This window comes from Terrapene carolina, unplaced genomic scaffold, assembly GCF_002925995.2.
Source record: "Terrapene carolina triunguis isolate 2854851 unplaced genomic scaffold, T_m_triunguis-2.0 Scaffold211, whole genome shotgun sequence".
In the NCBI taxonomy this organism is placed as follows: Eukaryota; Metazoa; Chordata; order Testudines; family Emydidae; genus Terrapene; species Terrapene triunguis.
Window position 1 is genome coordinate 11,650,677 of NW_020664562.1, and position 13,069 is coordinate 11,663,745.

General features: G+C 40.6%; 1 protein-coding gene across 1 annotated transcript in view; it reads left to right on the plus strand.

Moving 5' to 3' along the window:
• LOC113407347 (protein crumbs homolog 1-like) overlaps positions 1 to 13,069 on the plus strand; it is a 203,212-nt gene that overhangs the window by 141,181 nt on the left and 48,962 nt on the right. Inside the window, exons 5-8 of the mRNA XM_029912437.1 lie at positions 1,543 to 2,496; positions 6,496 to 7,046; positions 7,423 to 7,588; positions 11,800 to 12,706. Coding sequence (XP_029768297.1) covers positions 1,543 to 2,496; positions 6,496 to 7,046; positions 7,423 to 7,588; positions 11,800 to 12,706 — 2,578 coding nt within the window. The remainder of the gene's footprint in view (positions 1 to 1,542; positions 2,497 to 6,495; positions 7,047 to 7,422; positions 7,589 to 11,799; positions 12,707 to 13,069) is intronic.

A 13,069-nucleotide genomic window follows, 5' to 3' on the forward strand; every position in this document is an offset into this window, starting at 1 on the left:
CAAAATAGTTTAACTCGTTCCTATAATTTCGCTTGAAGGACATGTGTGTTTTGCAGTAGTAGGTCAATCTCTTTATAGGTTTGCATGCAAAGACAGGTACAATATACAGTAACAAGTTATCCTCGATGAAGGGAATAGTGTCTTCTTATATGCTGTTAACTACACTACAAAGTTCTTACAGTTTCTGGAGAGCCAACCAACCCATCTAAGCCAATTTAATTTCAGTGGGAGATATTTGGGTTCAAACATTATTTTGGTTAATTACTTCATAATGATCATGCTTTGTAATTATATTTCAACCAAAGAGCTCAAGACATTTCCTTTCCTTCTCTGGAATAAAAACTGGGGAGGGAAATGGAATCTCTGTGTTAAAACCCATGTGAGTTTTCAACCAAAAAACTGGGATCTTCTGCAGGCGTCCATGGGAGTGTAAATGGATTTCCCCTCTCCATTGAATATGTACTGGTCACTCTTGAATGAGTGACCAGCTACCCTGACTGCTCTGTATGAGAAGGGAAACTGGGGGATCTAGGCCCCATTTATTAAGTTTCAGATCTCTGTGAGATGTGTTACTAGCATCAGAGTGAATCTGTTGAAGGAAGAGAAAAGTCGCTCCCGAAACATGGTGAAGTGTGCATTGAATATCAGAACTTCAAATATGTATGTTCAAAGAGCCATCTGTTTGCAAGACTAAGTGGTCACCCTAGAGAAAGCTGAATCTATAAAGAGAGGAATGGGGACATGATTATGGGAAAAGTTTTTTTCTATTTAAGGTACGTATATGGCCCCCATCACTGTAGTATCTGAGCACTTCACAATCGTTAATGTATTTATACACTCAACACCCCTGTGAGGCTGGGCAGTGCTAGCATTCCGTACCTTACAGATAAGGAACTGAGGCACAGAGAGACTAAGCGGCTTGCCCGGGGTCACACAGGATGTTTATTGAAGAGCTGGACTTAAACCAGGTTTCCCGCAGCCCAGGGTAGCGCTCTAACCACTGGACCATTCTTCCCCTCAACTGAATGAATGTAAATGAGAAAGAAGAACCTGCAGTCTCTGATCTATGTATTATTTTATTATTTATACATATTAACGAACAGTTCTTGGCTTTTAACATGTGATTTAAAAAAAAAAAAAGTATTTTTCCAAAAGAATTGCCACTTTCACACCCACTCTGCCATGGAAAGCAATTTGTTTGATCACGTCTTCATCTCGATTTCATTACACTGCCATTCAAGACAAATTTGTAGCTTGCTCTTTTCTTCATCAATTATTTACCACTAGGGTATATGTACAGAGCTTAGCACAAGGCCCTGACCCTGATTGGCACCACTATGCACTACTGCAATACAAAATAATAACAGCATCTATTCTAATTGCTGTCAATCATTGGGGACCAACCATCCCTTGATAAACAGATCCCCCCTGTAATTAGAGTTCATTTTACTAAATGTCTAAAACAGTTTGAGGAAAAACTGGCCTGCACTAATCCAATCAAATCATCTTTTTTCTTCTTTTTTTTTTTTTTTTTTTTTTTAGGTATTCACTGTGAAGAAGACATCAATGAATGTTACATGAACCCTTGCCAAAACGGTGGCACCTGTGAGAATTTTCCTGGAAATTACACTTGTCATTGCCCATTTGGACGGAAGGAGGGGATTTCTTATGGTGGCAGGAACTGTACGGAGGTCCTCCTTGGCTGCAATGACCATCAATGCCAAAACAGTGGTTTATGTATCCCTCATTTAAAAAATGGCCACCATGGATCCAGCTGCATCTGCCCACCTGGGTATACTGGAACACACTGTGAAACAATAACCACCTTTTCTTTTGAGGGAAATGGTTTCCTTCGGGTGAACAGTGACATGACCGGTGTAAAGGAATCTTTCTATAACATAAACCTGAGGTTTCAGACTGTGCAACCTACAGCTTTTATATTTCACCGAGGGGAGAAAGATACGTTTGTCAAGTTGGAGTTACTGAATGGCTACTTACACTTATTCATGCAAGTCAATAACCAGCCACAGGTTCTTTTGCATATTTCACATAATGTCAGTGATGGAGAATGGCATTCCGTGGAGGTAACCTTAGCAAGAGCTGTTACCCTTAATTTACTTGACAGCTCTTGTATAGAATCATGTGTCAATAAATCTACTGCTGCAATAGATAATGATCAACTGATGCTTGCATTTCAGAGCACATTTTTGGGTGGTTTACCAGTGGGAAACATGAGCAGTGACTCTCCACCTAACATCTATAATATGCATTCTGCACCTTCATTTGTAGGCTGTCTTCAGGACATTGAAATAGACTTGAACATTATTACCCCAGAGAACATATCAAGTGAAACATCTTTAAATGTCAAATCAGGCTGTACGAAACAGGACAGGTGTGAAAACCACCCTTGTCAAAATAGAGGACGCTGCATCAACTTGAGGCTGAGTTATCAATGTGACTGCTACAGGCCTTACACAGGGCCAAATTGTTCAACAGGTAAGATAATGCTTTTGGCATTAGTGTATTAAACGCCAGCTGAAAGCATAATCACAAATAACAAATCTGTTTATAGCAGTGATGAAACACTATGACCCTTAAGACCTCCGCTGCTTACTGTCAATTGATGAGAAAACACAAGAGATTAGTAGTAGCACTTGTTCATTATTTTCTAGTTCTCGCTATAGGAAGCCTAAATTTCAATCAGGCAGAAAAGTGAAGGTAAATTGATGGGTTCTGCTCATCCAATTCTTCATTTTTTTTTTTACTTTTAATATGCCATTAAACTTTGGGAAACTCTGGTTTGCTGTAGGTTTAGCACCCAGTGACCTAAAGGCTATGTCTACACTATAAGCTAGGGGTGTGATTCCCCTGCTCATGTACACATACTTGCACTAGCTCTCATCCAGCTAGAGTGAATATAAATAGCAGGGTAGTCACGGTAATCCTGGTATCAACAGTGGAGGCACAGCTGAGCCAGGCTGACTACAAACCTCCCTGAAACTGGGCTGGCTAGCTTGATGACAGCTAGTGTGAGTACATCCACGACAGGGGAAATGACACCACTAGCTTGTAATATAGACATAGCCTTAGGAACTTAAGTTCTATTTTTAAAACTAACTTAGGTGCTTTACCCCCAGTCTCAATATCTGTATGTAAAGCAGTGCTCATGTTTTTGAGGGTAAATGAAGAATGAATAAAACATTGAACAGATGAAAAAAATTAGATATTTTTTAAAAAATCAAATCTGAGCTTTCACCAGCAGATTAAGCCTGACAGTCAGTAGCATCATTTTGCCAACCAGCCTAGGGACAATGGACACTTGAGGATTGGCAATCGGATCTTTGGTTAGCTGGTTGAAGTCCAGCCCCGGGTAACAGTTACCAATAGCTGTTACCATCTGAGAGCTGCCTGGTTGCCTGTGTGAAATAAGTCAATTTCCCACTGGACATGTGCCCATGTCTCAAAAACCATTTAACTGGCATCCTTATGGGCAGAGTCAGCAGAGAGGCCAAAACCTGAATGGGCCTGGAAATCGAATTATCCTCACTTTAGGTCACGTTAGGGTTGCCAGCCCTCCAGGATTGTCCTGGAGTCTCCAGGAATTAAAGATTAATCTTTAATTAAAGATTATGTCATGTGATGAAATCTCCAGGAATGCATCCAATCAAAGTTGGTAACTCTACTCCATGTGTTCCACCAAGTATGAGCTGAGGCAAACTGGAAGGACGATATGAGGTCCCTGCATTGCTGTCTGCTATGCTCTACCTGCTATGTGGATAAACGGAGTGCGTCATTCTCCAGGGTTATAAATATAGCACCTTTCAGGAACACTTTGAATGAATGTTGAATGAAGAAAAGACAGTTGGATGAAGAAAAGACACTTTATTTTAAACCAGGCAGTCTGGAAAAAATGAAGAGCATCAGCAGTGCCCTGGCTAGATTCAAAGGGCCAGATCCTCAGCTGGTGCAAGTTGGCATAGCTGCATTGAAGGCAATGAAGCTACACAGATTTATCCCAGCTGAGGATCTGGTCCCATGGGGTTATTGGATGTATTTAACCAGAAAGCTGCATCTTGAAATCCCTTTCAAAATGTTTAAATATTATATCATTTCATATGCTGTATTTAATAGTTATCAGTACCTTTTTTTTTTATGTAAAATGATAAAGCCTGAGAGGTAATTCTAACAGACTGCTTTGAACTCCAGCTGTAATTTATCCAAAGGTTTGAAAAGCAACTTTGGAGTATAGGACAACATCTGGTAAATATGTTTGCCTCTTTATATGAAGTGAAATGAAAACCATTCAGGGCCAAGAGAGGCTTATTCTTGCATTAGAACTGTTGAGAATGATTAAAAAGTATTTGGTATTTTTTTTCTGCTGACCGCAATATTCCTTGCAAATCATACCACCATGCCACTTTGATACATGGATTTTAGATATATGCAGTACTTAAAACACTATGGCAGTGGTGAGGAGGGGACTTGTGGCTAGGGATAACATAAGAAATGTTGGTGTCCTTTTGAAGAAAAGTTGCTGCCAAGGATTTAATTGACATGAGGCAATATTTTCACTACATATACAAAATAACAAACAGATGTTGACTTATTTTGATCAGCATCCAGATGTAGTGACACAAGAAGTTAATATTGACCAAGGTGATGCTAACTGTCCCATCAAACCCAAGATCAGATTCAATATTTTTTTTGTGGCAAAGTAATAGAAAATTTCAAGTACAGAATTACCTTTTTCTAAGAGCCTTTCTTCTAATGTCGCAAGGCTCCTGTACTCCAGCTCCTAACTCCATTAGAAATGCTCGCTTTTTTCACATGAAAAATGCTTAGTTCTCAAGGACTGCCTTCTAGAGAGGGTGCATTCTACAAAGCTCTCATGCCTCAAAACACCCATTCCAGCAAAAGGGAAGATTTATTTCTACATGTCATGGTTTTAACAAGCAGATAAAGAAAGAAACGTAGATAATCTCTTTCATAAAATTAAAATATTTCATACGTAGTTATTTATGAAATTGTCTATTCAGGAACAAGTCAGGGATTTATTCCCCTTACTAAATAATATTACTGTGGCACATACTAACACCATGGTTGTTAAAGGACTGTTAGGGTTTCCACAATCAATCCCCTATTTTCATGGGTTTTATAACCAAGTCATAAAAAAAGTAGTGCTGCAGGCAGAAACTTGACATATGAGGTCCCAGTCCAGAAGTTTTACTGCACAAAAGAGGACTCTGACTGTTTAGTTACAGGAGTGATTTCTTTGTTTAAACCAGGTTGACACTTTTTATGCATTTGACATACTAAAAAAAATAGCTCTTGAAAGTGTTTAGGCAGAAAGCCTATAATATGGAGAACAAGATTTTGAAACTTAAAATGTAAAACGAGTAGAAATACTGTGGTTCAAAAAGCTGATGCATCAGAATAAGTAGTTTTCATTACAATGGTTTGGGAGACAGTTTCGGTTTGTAATTAAATATCTTTGCTTCATTATGGAAAATAGAGACAGACAGACACAGAGAGAGAGGAGTTCTGGTTTAATCATCTTAACTGATAAAAACAAAATTTTAAAAAAGTGTCTTGAATTCTAGATCCTTTGCCTACCTTGGTGGCACAGCAGTGTCATGTGTTGGCAGAGACTGATCATATATAGAAATGACAGTTTGGGAGCCAGATTCACTGATGGATCTAGGCTGATGCAGATCAGCATAGGTGTAATCTGCCAAGGGAATAGAGGGCTATCACAGCTCCAGAGTGGATGGTGATGTGTAGAAACTGAATAGAAAATAAGAGCATGTGCTAAATCAGCATATGCTAAATCAGCATATGCTCTTATCAGCCTCTTTGTTTGGAGACCTAGTCCTGATTTAACATTGTCCATGTTCCTTGATGGGAATGTTTAGAGAGTATGTGTAGGGGAAACACTTCCTGTCCTCTCTGAGGATAAATCCCTAATGGTACATAGGGGTCCACTTGGAATGGGAAGGTGTAAGTTACACTTCCCTATGCCAGCAGTAGTGCATATGGTCTTGGGGTGAAGTCCTACCACCGCTGAAGTCAATTGCAAAACTTCCATTAACTTCAATGGGGCCAGGATTGTGCCCTGGGACTTTAGGGATGGTAACAGCTAGGTTGGGCTCAAAATACACCCTTCTCATGACCAATACAAATAACTGTGCTGCAGTCTTCCCTGAGAAACCATTTGGATACACATCCTCACAAGATGTACAGAGGCTGCAAAAGGAAAAGAATGTGGTGTAATAATATACCCTACAGCACCAAAATAAAGCCTAACCCTGCCCCCATTGAAGTCAATGAGAATTTTGCCATTGAAGCCACTCAGACCAGAATCAGATCCTTATTTTGTCCTTAAACACTTGCAGGTGCCTCTTTTTATCAGTGGTAGATGTTTGACCATTGTGCTGCCTCCATTAGTCAATTAGTCTTAAACTATTTTATTTTCTCTCTTTCCCCCCTCATTTCAAGAGTACATGCCAGGCCGATTTGGACGTGAGGACTCCTCGGGGTATGCTGCTTTTTCTATTGATGGTAGTCAGAACGAAAACATGACTATATCGATGTTTGTCCGAACACGGAAGTCTTCTGGCTTGTTACTAGCTGTGAGGAACAGTACATCTCTGTATATAAGGATCTGGTTGGAAGATGGGAAACTAGTCATGTTAGCCTCAAATTCCACCAAATTGTTCAGCACATGGACTGTGAGCGATGGAAATTTTTACTTAATATCATTAAAAATAGAGCCAAATAAGGCTGAATTGTTCCAGTCGTCTCAACAGCTAGGCTACATTTCTACCCCAATACTAACAGTCCAAAGTAGGGATATTCTCTATATTGGAGGACTCCCAGACAAACAAGAAACTGATATAAATGGTGGGTATTTTAAAGGCTGTATCCAAGATTTAAGACTGAATAACCAACAACTGGAATTCTTCCCCACTACCACATCACTGTATTCTGTCATCAACCGAACACTGATCAGCGTGACCCAGGGTTGTACTGGTGACAATCTTTGCAAGGTAAGGATGCCATTTCTCAAAGCATGTTTCCATGTTTAGAGCCAGGACTCCTCTTTTCACCCATTAATGTTCCCATGCAATATGTGACAGTAATGACATCTTAATTAAACATATAAACATGCTGGTGAGAGCAGATTTTGCTGAATAGTGCTGAAAATTGTGGGCATCAGCAGCAAAATATATGAGGGTTCTGAAAGGTGAGGTAAGGATAACCATTTACCAAACTTGCTATCCATGCATGGAACCTGTAAGGTTTTATAGCTTTCAATCCAAAGTAAACACAATTCTGTTCTCTGCCAAGCAATCCTGCCTTCCCTTGTGTGTGAATCCACTGCCACTTGCTAACACTTTGATTGTCTCTACTCTTTCCATTTAGTCCAACCCTTGCCACAATGGTGGCATTTGCTATTCTATCTGGGACGACTTCACTTGCACATGCCCCCCAAACACAGCAGGGAAAGCATGCGAGGAAGTTAAGTGGTGTGAACTCAGCCCTTGTCCTCATGAAGCACAGTGCCAGCTGGTACACCAAGGATTTGAATGTAGGTACATTTCTATCATTCCTATTACCTTTGGGGAACTGAAACAACTTCAGATAATGTTGATTTTCATGAACTTTTCAATTAAATCAAGCATTCCAATTCTCATATGACCCAGATGAATTTTGTTTGTTAATAATGATGATAATAATAATAAATAATAGAATCTTGATCACTGCTATTAGAAGTATTATGAATGGAATAATGGGATAGTAAAATTAAGCCGTCACCTGTCCCTGATCACAAATTAAGATCCATTTAAACTTGGGCCTCTTTTTTTAAATTACCCTCCCATTTTGAAAGCAATGGAGTGAGGATTCCAATGATATTGCCTGCAGGGGCTTTACTCTTCAGTTAATCAATGCATCTACTTGGCATGTTTATAAAATAGACCACTTTGTTCCATCAGAGCGCCACTGCAGGGAGATAAGAGGATTAATCTTAAAATGTTCTCCCTCCTCCGGAAAGACATGCCAGATGACAGACTCCTGCACACTGCTTTATTCCATTTTCTTAAAGTGAAGCATCTTTAAAAGCGATCTTAAGCATCCTAACACCAGCAATGTATTTGAAAGATAGTCATTTCAACTGGTATCTTAATAAAGAGCATGAGAGTTCCAAGAAGCTTGTACATTTGAAAATTAATGACCACTACTTATCATAAGAACATTAACCAATGTGTTGGATATCACTTTTCTATTTCCCCTCTCTTGAAATAGAGTGGAATTTAAAAAACACGCTAAGATTTTGTTATGGTATTTTCCCAAAGCATCCTTTTTTCCCCAAAAATACCCCCATGATGCTGTGAAGCAGGATTAATGTACACAAAGTGCAATGGAAGCAGTTAGAATAGCTGACTCCTAGGAACAGAAGAGTTGGTCAGCAAAAGGTTTCTAGCATAGAGGAAATGGAGCAACCTGCAAATAGATCCATATGATGCAAGTTGTTGTTGAGCCAGGAAAAAAAGGTCAGTTAGAGGGAGTATTAAAACACATTTATATTTTAAAATACATAGTTATATTTATAACCTAAATCAACATATTACACATTCTCTTTGATGATAAAATTCAAATAGGTGATATCTTATCAACTATTTTAGCTGATTATAGTGGAGTATAAACATACTGATGGGAAGTAATTGCACTGTTTCCTTTTGCTAAAATCAAGGCAATCTACATCTTTAGCAGTCTTTAACATTGGATCTCAGTGCTCTTTTGTGTGGCAATGGCAGGGGGTTGCCATAATGGACGTTCATAAACTCCTGGGAGACAGATATGTTATGTATCTTTAATTATCTCTTTGTTTCCATGCATTAGTATCCAAACTTCTATGTAGACAGACATAATAATATGCCCCTAAACTCACAGACAATAGAACTGAATTGGTTTGTTGTTATTGTTTATTATTAGTACTGAAGTGTGTAACGAGGGCCTCCACTCACCGCTAGGGTGGCGCTTCCTTCTGGCCACTCTGGGGATTAGTTCGCAAGGTCAACGCCCCTCCTAGCGGTTGCATGCCATCATTCCATCTCTCTCTCTGGTCTGCAGAACTCTCTCTTCCTCCAGGAACTGCAGTATCTACTTCGTGACTCGGCCCTTTGGCTGGGTCACTCAGCATTCCAATCTTCCGGGATATAGTCCTTCAAGTCTCTGTCACTCCCACTGGGACCCACACAGTCTTCCAGTTCACTGTCCACCAGTGCCACTTCCCCAGGGGCTGGTAGGGGAACCCTGGCTTGCCCTCTACTCCAGGTTCCAGCCCAGGGACCCTACAACATGCAGCCAAGGTCTGTTCAGTCCCCAACTTTGCTGCTTACTCCCTGGGCTGCTTCTTACTCTAGTGCTATCATCCCCCCCCCCCTTTGGGGTTTGCCAGCCTCTCTACTCCCTCCTCCCAGTGAACAACTGTGAGCTACTTGTATCTATAGCCCCCAAACACACCTCCCTTCTGCCAGGGAGTGACTGCAGACTACCTCCCCGCAGCTGCCTTCCTGCTGTCAGCTCCCTGGCTTTATAGAAGCCCTGCCTGTTCCTGAACAGGTGAACTTCCCCTAATTAGGGCTTTCCACTCAGCCGTCAGCCTAATAAGTTAATAGGCCCATCTGGCCTCCATTAACCCCTTCAGGGCAAGTGTGGGTTGGACACCTAGATGCCCCAATTAGCAACTGTGGTCCAGCTGTGATAGGTGCTATACACACATATAATAATTTCAGATCCTGCCCCCAAAAGCTTGCAATGTAGGTCTATGATGAGACACAATGGGTAGGTACAATAAGCAAATGTGGGGGGCACAAGGTAAGAGAAAGACAATTATGATCAGTGTCACAAAGAGGAGTAACAGCACACCAGCCACCTAGTCATTGCCAAGTGCTTAATAATGTCCACACAAGAGTGTTTTAAGTTTTTGATTTAAAAACTTTGATTTGATTTTAGTTGGTTCTCTGAGAACAGAAGTAAAATTTGAAAATACATACATTACAAACACTGATGTTTCCTAGATGACATAAATTATGCTGGGGAAACTGTTTCTATTCACTTTCCCATTTTATGAGGCACAAGAGTTGGTATGCCAAGAGACATAGTGGCACATCCATTGCCTTAGCATTTAGAGTACACAGTCATAAGGCAATGTGATCATTCACAGTGCTTAGTGTCCATATCTCCATTCCCAAACTATTTCAAATAAACTGATTTTCTAGTATTTATTGTAAAGTAAAGGGCAGATTCTGTTCTTGTGAGGTTTCCCATTAGTAATCCCTTATTGGTAATCCCAAGGGTTATTGCGGTCAAAATTTGCCAAGATTGGCAAAGAATGCCCACAGATATCCTAGTAATCTGCTTTATCCGACCACCACAGCTCTCACAAACCCTAACACCAATACAGATTTGAACTGAAGCATGAATAGGAGACATTTCTTTCTCTCTCCCCTCCCCCTATATAATAGGACATATCCTGAAAAAGCCTGGAATGCACATTTAAAATCTGACTAGTTTTGTCTATTGAAATGGACAAAATGCCAATGAAAAATGTCAAATATATGTGTAAAGAGATCAGATTATCAGGCCCTAAAAATGGACATATTTCTGTTCACTAAACTTGGCTCACAGCCCTACGCAGTTAGGGCTATATTCCCCTCCCAGTTCCATCAGTGCAGCATCACTGAAGTCAGTGGAAATATGCCAGTGTCTAACTGAGGGAACGTCAACATCATGGGCCTGAATCTCCTTACATTAGTTTTACACTGGTTGTAACTCCACTGACTTTAGTGGAATTATTCCTGATTTTTGATCCGGATTCACTGTCACAAGTTGTTGCTTTATATAACCATAATCATGCTAAATTGGTAAAAAACCCTAAAGATACTATTTCACAAGGGAGAGAAATGGAAGTGGGAGGGTTTCTATTTTTTCTGCAGTTCTGGAGCTAATGGGGGTTTACAAAGATTGTAAATTCAGGCAAGTACTGTATCATCAACACATGAACTAATTATTAGACATTTTTTGTAATTCCTACCATTGGCTAATACATCTATTTACCATCTTGGAAAAAACAGCACATAAATTAACACCAGCCACTATAGTTCTATTCAGCCTGAATTTGACAAACTTTTACAAAGTTATTTCCCCAGCTCAACAGCTGGTGTAAATCATCCTAGCTCCATCGATTTCAGTAGAATATGCTGATTTTCACCAGCTGAGAATTGGGCCTTTGTTATTGTTTATTTGTTAAGTGTGGCACAAGACAAAGAAATAGGCCTTGATTCTGATCTCACATACATTCGTTTTACACTAGTGTATCTCTTCTGCCTTCCATGGAGTTTCTCCTGAGTTGCACAGCCATACATGAGATCCGAATCAGGGTCACAGTTCCCAAAGAGCTTGCAGCCTAAGAGACAGTGAGAGTTTAGACAAAAACACTTAGGATGCCCCAGAGGTTTACAACATTTAGGGCTAGACCCTCAGCTGATGAAAATCAGCGTAGCTCACTGCCTTCAGTGGAGACAGGGATTGGCATCAGACTCTTATTTTTTAAAATGAGAGGCCAAGAGGTGTAATATTGACACTGGTTAGAATTTGCATGCTTCATGGAAAGAAGTGGAAAGATTTAAATTACAAGAGGCAGGCAGCCTGGCACAGTGGAGTAGGGAAAATGTTGCACGGGTATCAATCTAAAATTGGCCTGCTTTCTCAACGGATATTATTATTTTTGCACAGGTGTTGCCAATGCAGTGTTTAGCGGCAGAAGCAGTGCAATATTTTACAGAACCAATGGGAAGATAAGGAGAGACCTCACCAATATCGTATTTGGCTTTCGGACTAGGGATGCTGATGTGATACTGCTGTATGCTGAGAAGGAGCCAGAGTTCATTACCATTAGCATTCAGAACACCAAGCTAGTGTTTCAGCTGCAAAGTGGCAACAGCTTTTATGTGCTGACCCTAGCTAGTTCACAGCCCGTGAATGATGGGAAATGGCACCAAGTGATTCTCTCTATGACAGAACCCTTATCCCAGTCGTCTAGATGGCACATTGATATAGATGATAAAAAAGACACTGCAACTAGTACAGTCGCCACAGGAAGCCTCAACTTCCTAAGAGAAGACATAGATATTTATGTTGCCGACAAAGCTTTTGACAATCTGGATGGCCTAAGGGGATGCATGAGCACTATAGAAATCAGCGGCATTTATCTCTCGTACATTGAAAATTATGATGGCCACACTAAAAAACCTCAAGAAGAACAATTTCTCAAAATATCTGCAAATTCTGTTGTTACTGGCTGTTTGCAATTGGATGCCTGCAGCTCTGATCCCTGTATGCATGATGGGATATGTGAAGATTTATATAGTTACTATCGTTGTACGTGTCCCAAGGGATGGACTGGCATGCAGTGTGAAACCAACATTGACGAATGCTTTTCAAACCCCTGCATTCATGGAAACTGCTTGGATAGAATCGCATCCTACGAGTGCAGTTGTGACCCTGGTTATACTGGGGTAAACTGTGAAGAGGACCTAGACAACTGCCGTGGTCACCTGTGTGCAAATGGGGCAACTTGCATAGATGGAGTTAACACTTATTCCTGCCTGTGTGCTGGTAACTTCACTGGAAAATTTTGCAGGTATTATAAATAAGAAAGCTTCAGAAGCTAAAGAAACTCCTGCCATCAGACCTCACCTCTCAGATGTTTTTCAAGTTGTTTAAATTAAATTGAGAAAAGATCAACCCCTACATCAATCCTACATTAATACTTAGGGCACACTTAGGGCTGGTCTACACTGCCGCGCTAGTTCGGCGGCTGGGGATCGAACTTCCTGGTTCGATTTATCGCGTCTGGTCTGGACGCGATAAATCGAACCAGGAAGTGATCCCCGTCGACTGCGGTACTCCAGCTCAACGAGAGGAGTACCGCGGAGTCGACGGGGAGCCTGCCTGCCGCGTGTGGACCGCGTCTGAACCGCGGTAAGTTCGAAGTAAGGTATGT